Raw genomic sequence first — 9351 nt, forward strand, 5'->3', positions numbered from 1 at the left:
ATAAAACTGAAATAAAACTGAAAGCGTATATAAAAGATTTTGTTTTACAAACTCTCCATCAGTGTAAGGATATTTACTTCTTGCAATATTTCAAGCTATAATAAAACTTGTTTCTGTTGTAATATTTGATTCTTTGCTTGAAGAGGAAACATTTATTTGTTGATTTTTAAATAATTTTTTGAGCAATGCAATTTTATTATTTCTATGACATGAACTTAATTGGTATTCCTCAACATTACATTACTTATTATGAGCAAGTTCAGTATTTCAAATCAAGCACATAGGTTTATTTTCTTTTTCAAAAAATGCGTAACTTCTGTCCAATCATCATGAAATAATCTTCTAATTTTTAATTTTTTTTTTCTTACTATTGTTGTGAAGTGCATTATTGTCACCTTTTGCTTTATCCCTTTTTGAAACAATTTTCCATTCGGCTATATATAATTCAAGTTATAACCGATCATTAGAAAATCAATGAAACTTTTAAAAAGAGCTGGTAATGTTAATGTTAAGTTAACGGATCTTAAGAAATGGGCGAGATTTATATAAAATACCTATTGCAAATTGTATTTTTGATTCAATGTGCCCAATATGATTTATCCAGGATAAATTTTTTTTCTAATTGAACACCAAGAAACTTTGCAAATTTTAAATAGAAAAATATTAACTTGAAAATTTTTTTTAATATCATCTGTTCTTGAGGTTGTTGGATTTACATTAAATTGTTTTGATTTTAATTTGTTCAACCAGACATCAACGACATCAACAACAATAACGATGATGAGATTTATAAGTAAAACTATCAATTTTTAATTACGAATAAGAGATTTGAAAACTAAATTTGTAATAAAAGTTTTTTTATCGTTGATATTGGTACAGGAAAATTTTTTTAATAATATTTTATGCAAATAAGAAAATACGCGTAATAATGTTAATAAATAAAAAAAATCATAAAATTTTAACTTACAAATATAGCAATCATATATATATATATATATATATATATATATATATATATATATATATATATATATATATATATATATATATATATATATATATATATATATATATATATATATATATTACTTAATATTTTGTATGAAATACTGCAATAAAAAAACTAATATATATTAACAAAAAATAATCTTTTTTAAAAAGTATTTAAAACATAATTTAACCGTCCAACAATCAACGGCGAGCGTTTAATGCTTATTTAACAGGTGTTCCTTTACGCTTCGAATCTTCGCGCATATTCTGTAGAAAATAATTTGAGATGAAATTTTACAAAATTATTAAAAAAATAAGATAATCTTGAAAACAACAAAGATGCTTAAGTGATATCATTATTGAAATATTTTGCGGTAATGTGGGCATTTAGACTATTTTTTGCATTGCTTGTTTTTACTGATGTTACTGCGGAAAAAACAAAGTCTAAAGGTAAAAAAAAAGTTTTTTTAGTGACATTATTTCCAGCAAATCAGAGGAGTTATGTATAAGTGTTGCAGAGCTATTAGTCATATATTAGAGATACCAAAACCATTAGAGATATTGCAAGAGATATTAGTATCATATTTAAACTATTTTTCGTATCTTATACTTTTTTATTTTAACATTTTTAATCGCGGCATCCCAGCTCAATATTTATAATTGTCGGAATAACGCCTCTTACGTCGTCTTGCGTTGAAGATTTTAATGTTATCTTGGGGCTGCGTCTTTAATCTCGTCCCTTCGATTAGTAGTCAATTAGATCGATTTTGAAGATTACGTAGGGCATAGTGAAAATCCTAACTTTTTTTCTATTAATATCAGTTTCAAAAACTTTGATAATTGGAGCCCAGAAAAAAAAATTGGAATGTCATTCTCATTTTTACCGTTTTTGCTTGTACTGACGGGAAGACGGTGCAAGATGACAAATAAACAAGATGACAAATGTTTTGAAAATCATTACATTTTACTTAACTGTTTATCATGAAAAAAATATTTTACCAGTAATCGTCTTGTATTATAATTCAGTATCTGCGTGAGTTTTTAGATTGCATGTAGAATAAGTTGTAATAAAAAGCATGGAGAATAAGTTGTAATAAAAAGCATGGAGAATAAGTTGTAATAAAAAGCATGGAGAATAAGTTGTAATAAAAAGCATGGAGAATAAGTTGTAATAAAAAGCATGTAGAATAAGTTGTAATAAAAAGTAAAATGCAGTCTTTTTAAATTTCTCGTTTGGTTAAGTGATCGGGGTAAGATGGCTAGCACTGCGTTTTTTGTCCCCAACTTTAGCTGAAATATTGAAAAATAAACACGCATTGCAAAAACTATTCTTAAAAAAAAGCTCCAACCATAATGTTTTTTTGCAATAACCCTAACTGTAGTATTTTTATCAAGCATAAAAAAAACTTACGCAAATAAAACCAAGTTTAGAACTAACTGGTACTTAAAAATATGAATAATTTATGTTAAAAATATGAATAATTTATGTTTAAAGTATAAATAATTTATGTTAAAAATATGAATAAGTTTTGTAGACAGTTCCTTCTACTTTTTCATTTTTTTGTCGAGTTGTCATTAAAAAAGCCATATTGTCCCATCTTCCTCTAATGAAAAACACGCATGGTATTTTTATTAAAACTAGATAATTTGTAATTATTGAAAACTATGCATTGTATTATTTTAAAAAAATTAACTCTATTTTATATAAGAACTAGGCTTTATCATTTACAAACTGATACCGTATCATCGAAGAATCGGGGCTGTGTTTACAAAGAACCGGGAAAATAAAATAATATTGAATGATATTTACAATTTCTTTGCAATCAATTAATCTAAATAGGTTTAATTTTATAAAAGACTTTTTCTATTTTTTTAGGTCATGCCTCGAAATTGCACGCTCATCATCAAAACAAAACATCTTCGCACACAAAGAAAGACGCATCTTCTTATTATTACCACACCAATGAGGGTAAATTAGTATCTCAAAACTCTACAAGCAAACGATTCAGCATACCAAATAAAGATGACGCAATAATCAGCAACAACATTCAATCACCAGAAAAAATTACAATTATTAAAAAGTCTGGATCATTGATCGGATCTGAGTTACCTGGGGCATATGGGGGAGATGAAGAGTTAACCGATATAGGTGATGGCAGTGGTGAAGAGGTAATAAGCGGTTCTGGCCGCAGTGTAGCCGATATAATGGAAGCCGCCCGCGATGCACGAAAAAAAATATTAGAAAAAAAGAAAAGGAGAAAAAAGACAATGTTAGGAAAAGAGGATTTTCCAGGTCTTCCAGTTAAAGACCTATATAATAAATCAGATAGTGAATCGGTTTTAAATGTTGACAATGATATAGTTCCGGATAAAACTGATCAAAAAAATTCTGTAGTGGTTGAAACTAAACCGTTGACAGATGAACCAGTTACAAATAAATCTTCAAATGACTCTATATCAGATGGTAACGAAATTTTTTCAACTGGCGAAACTAAATTACCAAGCTCGGATAATAAACTAACAAGTGCAGTTGATAACAAAATTTCAGTTGAAAGCAATAAAGAAGTAAATTCAAAAGAAATTTCTCACGAAGAAAACTATAATGAAGCCGATAAGTTTGGTAACAACGTTTTTCCAAAACCAGGAATTAATCCCTCTTTTGCATTTCAAACCGGTGAAACTCAAATCAGCGAAGCAAAACCTGGTACAACTAACATCAACAAAAAATCAAACAGTTTAAAAAAAAAACCTAAAAACTTAACAAAGAAAATTAACGTTAAAAAAATTAAGAGCGTAGTAAAAAAGCATAACAAAAATAACAGACTTTCACGATACGAAATTTCAGCGAAAGCCATTGCAATAAGCACATTGAAAAAAGGCTACGTAGAATTCTTAAAAAGTCAAACAAAAAAAAAAGAAAAAGATTTAAAACAATCCAAAAAAGAATCTACACACAATAAAGTAAAACATTTGTCCCAAGAGAAAAGAAAGAGTAAAGTCAGGGTACATAAGCAAAAAACAAACAACGATATCGTTTCTCAAATTCAAAACATTGCTAGTCAAATTGACGCTGTAGAAAAAAAAAATGCTGAGGATAAAAAATTACTAGAAGTATTAGAAAATCAAAAAAAGACATCTCTTGAATATGAAAGCGGGGAAGGAAGTGGAAACGCAAACTCTGAAGTTAAAGCGGAGTCTGTCACAAAAAGTTCAAAAAGTCATAAAAAAAAAGTTCGAAAAATTGTTTCTAAAATTCAACACGACATAGAAGAGTACAAATTAAAAATGATGAATAATACTCCATCTACACTTGCTCAGCACAATAAAAAAAAACTTTTTGGTCAACACGATGACAAATTAAATAACAATGAAGATGTGATGGATAACGATACGAGCAGCATTTCTCACGGGGAAAACGGAAGTAAGTTTTCTCAATATTTTTATTTTTTAGTTTGTTCTATTTTAGGAATATTCACCTCCATCAAAGTTTTAAATGTTTCTCTTTGTTCTTTTAAATTCCATAACTGGAGCGATTCTTTTAATATTGCTATAATCTCAGCTTGCAGTTCTTCTTGAGGTAGTGTAAGTTTAATTTTTTCCCCTTCTATCATGTATTGAAAGAAGTTTAAACCAAGAGTTTTACATATAGAAATCACTTCATTTGTAAATGACTTTTATTTTGTGTTGACTGTAATTGATTAATTATCAGTGAGTAACAAGTTTGATTTTTCATCAACCTGATAAATAGATTAGCTTATTTCAAATTAGAATAGTTGAAATATCCTCTATTTTAAAAAAAGAATGCAGGTAATTTTTACTATATTTTGAGATACCAAAAAATGATTTTAAAACTGCTCTTCCAACGGCGTCTGTTTCGAAGGAAACTGATATCAAAGTTGCATAGTTTAAGGCCATATAAAAGCTTTAGCACTGCTTAAGTGTTGTATAAATGAACTATTGTTGACGGCTAGCAATAACGAAATCCACTGTCAATTATAGCTATTGTAACCAGTATAGATACCATTTATTGTTGAACCTACTTTACATTCTGAGACGATTTCATTTAAGATATTTTCAGTATAAATGCTATATAAATGTGGCGATAGAATAGACGAGATGATATAAATGCTATATAAATGTGGCGATAGAATAGCAAAGGTAGATACCGATAAACACTAGATTTTGACAATTTTGCCTACCTTTGATAGCGAGAATATTATTATCTTCATAAACTATGTGTGGAGACAGGAGAGCATCTTTTTTAACAATGAATGCGTTTCCTCCAAATGTTTATTTTTTTTTTTTTTGTGGACCCTTTTTGTGAGTCTTTTATTGGAGAATCCCTTGTGAGTTAACCTTTTGTGAAACAATCTTTTGTGAGGCATTCCTTTAATAGACAATTTTTTTGTGAGAGAATTTTTTCTTTTTAAAAAAATAAGCTTTTTTTTTGTAGCTTACAAAAAGCCTTTTTTTATTCCAATTTAAAAAAGGCTGCTCAAAGTCTAAAAATAGGATGCTCGAAGTCTAAAAATGGCAAAAATTTTTGACTTCAAGCAGATATTTTAACTATCAAAAGTTAAGAAGAGATTTTAACGCAAACATTGCCACATGATTATGATGATTACCAATAGTCAACCAAAAAATGTTTATTTAATATTATTTATAGTATTTTTGATTAATACTGCGACTTTGATAAATATTAAGAGAAATAACAAAAAAAAAGTAGATTTTTCAAAGTTTTTTGCATAACAATTTAAAGAAATTAAATTATTAATTGAACTATAATAAAAAATACAAACTTATTTCTGAATTCATGCTTGAGAGGTCTAGTAGAATATACAAATATTCATTGTAAATTTGTTTAATATTTTTTGTAAAATTATTTATTTGAAAACTATTTTAATTATTTCTTAAAGATAAAAATTGAAACTAAAATGCTTATGAAAATTTCACTTTATTTTTATTTAAGCATAATTTTTGTAATTTAGGCCCTGATGGTTTTGAATGTCCATGGGTTTGTTTTTGGACATGTCATTCTTATTGCCCTAAAGAATGTTGTCACAACCCATACGGTTGCCATGGAATTTGTCGCACATTTTGTACTCCGTATTGCAGTGATCGATGTTGTGCACCTGGAAGCAGGCGACTTCCAAAATTAGAACTTTCATTTCAAACTCCAGCAGAGACGGGTAAATCTTCAAGCAACAAAAATAAAACCTTATTGGAAGAAAAAGTTGAGAAACAGTTACAAGTCTTAGAAGAAAACCAAAAAATGGTCGAGCAAGTAGAAGCAGTAAAACAGGCGGAGTCTTACGCAGCTGAACTTTTAGGGATACCACGAGATTGTCCATTATTCTGCAACAAAATTTGCGCCCCGGGTTTATGTGCCCAAGATTGCTGCGAAAAGTCAACCATACTTTCATATCTAAATCACGAAAAAAGCTTAATTGATCAAGCAATGCAATATAAAAAGCAGCTCTCAATGCTTCCCAGACCGCAACTTGATGCTTTATTAGCGCAACAAGATAAGTATCTTGAAAGTATGGTGCATATAAATGATCCACATTTTACAGGATTTTCAAAAATTAATCAAGCAAATGATAATGATTTACATCCAAAAGCAAGTGTATTACCTACACCATCTGTTACTCAAACTGCACAAGCAGCTGCAAATTATAATCAGCAAACTCAAATTAAACCTGCTTTACAACCAGCCCAGCCCGTTCAGCAATCAGTTCAGGTGCAAACTTACAACAACCAGGTAAAGCAAAACCCCTCTTCACAACAACAAACTAATCTTGCCCCTTCAAATACACCTTCTTCTCATCTATCTCAAGAACCTAATCAACCACCAGTTACGATTCTTATTCAAACTGGTTCTCATCCAATTGCAAGCAGCCACGCGGAATCTGCTGATGTTTACACTACTGGAAATAAAAATCCTTATTACCAATCGCCATTACCTAATGCTGTTACAATAAAACAAGATTCCAATATATCACCGGGTATTTCTACAAACGCTTTAGCTCCTGTGTCATCTTTTGGAGGAGGCAGAGCTCAATATCTTCAGCAACCAATTTCTCAACAATCTTCAATTTATTCTCCTCTGAATTTACATCCTATTGAACCTCAACATTATGTTGCTAATGAAAAAACATTTCGTAACAGCCCTCCACAAATTTCTGTAAAGCCACCTTATCCAAATGTAAAAGCGCCTTCTATCGCTAATAGACTTGTACAGCAGCAGCAGCAGCAACAGCAACAGCAAATACAAAAGCAAAGGCTGTTGCAACAGCAGAGACTAAATCTTCAACAAAAGCAACAAAATAATTTCCAAATGCAGCAAGCGTTTTATAAACCATCAACAGTTGATGTAAATCAAGGGTCACAAATTTCTGGAAGCTCTTTATCAAACTATGCAACACCAGCTCCGATAGGATTTCATGGTATTTCTGATTTCCAATCTAATTCGCCTTTAAATTCAGTTTCATCGCATGCGCTTAATTCACCTCAAGAAATTACACTATCGCAACAAATAATAAATTTCCCTCCACCATCAACATTACCATCTCAGGTAATAAACTCTGCACCAGTTGCTCCGGTATCATCAGTCGAACAACTATCTGCTCCAGTTCCTGCTCCAGCTGTTGCACCTGCTCCTGCACCAGCGTCAGTGTCTGCTCCTGCGCCTGCTCCTGCTTTACCTCAAACTTCAAAACCAAAGCCTCAAATTATAATCGAAAACATGAAGCCATTCCAAATCGGAGGTTTGCTTTTCACTCCTGATGTAACAATTGCAGATCCAAGCGATCCAGTACCCCCGGGGTATCAATCTACAACTATAGTACCAGAACCACCTGCACCAGCACCAGCTAATCAAGTTTCATCTGCTTCATTTGTTTCAAATATGCCATCATCTTTAAATGCACCAGCTGCTCCTGTGGCTTCTATTTTACCAGAAGCGCCTTCAGCTTCATCATTAGAGCAAGTTGGAACACCGTTTTCGTTAAGTAACGAAGTTAGTTCATTTTGTCCAACACCAATTAATTGTCCAGAAGGAAAAACTGTAGACCCTGATTATTGTCCTCCAATATGTCGGACATCATGCATAGAACAATGTCCAAATGAGTGCTGCCCAAACTACGGCCATTCTGTTGAGCAGGCTAAATAAATATAGTCATGAATTGAAAAAGTAGTGGAAGAATTTTGATACAGGTACTATATAACTTGTGATGCTTAATAAAGCATTTAAAAACACAAAAGCAAAACAGAGAGCGCAAAAATGGCTTGAGCCTTTGTATGTAAATTTACAATTCACTGAGTTGAGGAAGCACAACTACGTTATTTCATAAAACGTAGTACATAAGACTTCAATATTTTATATTAAAAGGTACTGTCACCTTTCATATTAAAAGATACTGTCTTTGCTGAGGATTTAACAAATTATATTGCAAAAAAATTCTGACTTCTTTAAATCTATTTTGTATTAGCAGTAAATTTTTATCATTTTTAAAATTTACGTTTTTTAAACCAATTAAAATATTTTTATATAAAAAAGAGTTTTTATCAAGATCTTTTCTATAATTGCTGAATCAAATAAACCTTTATGGATTAAAAAATACTCAAAATAACTAAATAGAACACTGGAAACAAATAGAACACAAATATATTTAATGTTCGTTCTAAAAGGATGATATTGTAAACTCCGCCATAAAGAATGGTTACTAAATATTGAAAAATATAATTCAAGATTTATTTTTATGTGTTTTGTTAACTAAATCCGGATCCCTATTTCCTTTTTCAACATTAATTTTTTTTCTCAACTTTCTTTGTTTTTTAAAAAAAGTTGACTCCTTAATAACATGTATCTAAAATTGGTTTGTAAGTACATTTAGTTAATACAAATAAATATAACTAAAAGTCATGATATTAAAAAACAAGTAAATTAAGTAGAAAAGAAAAAGATGAAGACGTAAAAGAAAAAGAGAGATTCCAAAAGAAAATAATAGTAGACCTATAACAGACTTTTAGTTGTTATTTTTTTTTGTCCCAAGTAATGTTACATGACAAAAAGAAAAAAAAACGGTAAAGCTAGAATAATTGTAATCAGTAATAAAATTAAGTAAATATTGTGATAATTATTAAAGTCTGTGCTAGATTTAAAAAAAAAAAAATTTTAAATATGCTGCTCCTCTGCCCGTGGGCAGCTTTTGAGAATTTTAGTGAAATTTTCAAAAAAGTGTAAAATATCATAAAATATAAATAAAATATTTTCTGTTTTTTCTTACCGCAGATAAAAACCAGCGCTGCACTCCAGAGCTAGGAACTCAAGTTGATCAACTCGAACTCGAGTCCAACTTC

General features: G+C 30.1%; 1 protein-coding gene across 1 annotated transcript; it reads left to right on the forward strand.

Moving 5' to 3' along the window:
- Positions 1 to 1215: 1215 nt before the first annotated feature.
- On the forward strand, positions 1216 to 8745 carry LOC100204302 (uncharacterized). The gene is made up of 3 exons (XM_065809235.1): positions 1216 to 1440; positions 2867 to 4411; positions 5979 to 8745. The coding sequence occupies exons 1-3, from the start codon at positions 1368 to 1370 to the stop codon at positions 8159 to 8161; spliced, it is 3801 nt and encodes a 1266-aa protein (XP_065665307.1). The 5' UTR covers positions 1216 to 1367; the 3' UTR covers positions 8162 to 8745.
- The last annotated feature ends 606 nt before the right edge of the window (positions 8746 to 9351 follow it).

This window comes from Hydra vulgaris, chromosome 11, assembly GCF_038396675.1.
Source record: "Hydra vulgaris chromosome 11, alternate assembly HydraT2T_AEP".
NCBI classification, from domain to species: domain Eukaryota; kingdom Metazoa; phylum Cnidaria; class Hydrozoa; order Anthoathecata; family Hydridae; genus Hydra; species Hydra vulgaris.

Bases quoted from the DNA above. Each gene is read 5' to 3' on its own strand.
- LOC100204302 (XM_065809235.1), top strand. From the start codon at position 1,368: ATGTGGGCATTTAGACTATTTTTTGCATTGCTTGTTTTTACTGATGTT. The intron at 1,441-2,866 runs GTAAAAAAAAAG...CTATTTTTTTAG, and splicing joins GGAAAAAACAAAGTCTAAAG to GTCATGCCTCGAAATTGCAC. The intron at 4,412-5,978 runs GTAAGTTTTCTC...TTTGTAATTTAG, and splicing joins TTCTCACGGGGAAAACGGAA to GCCCTGATGGTTTTGAATGT.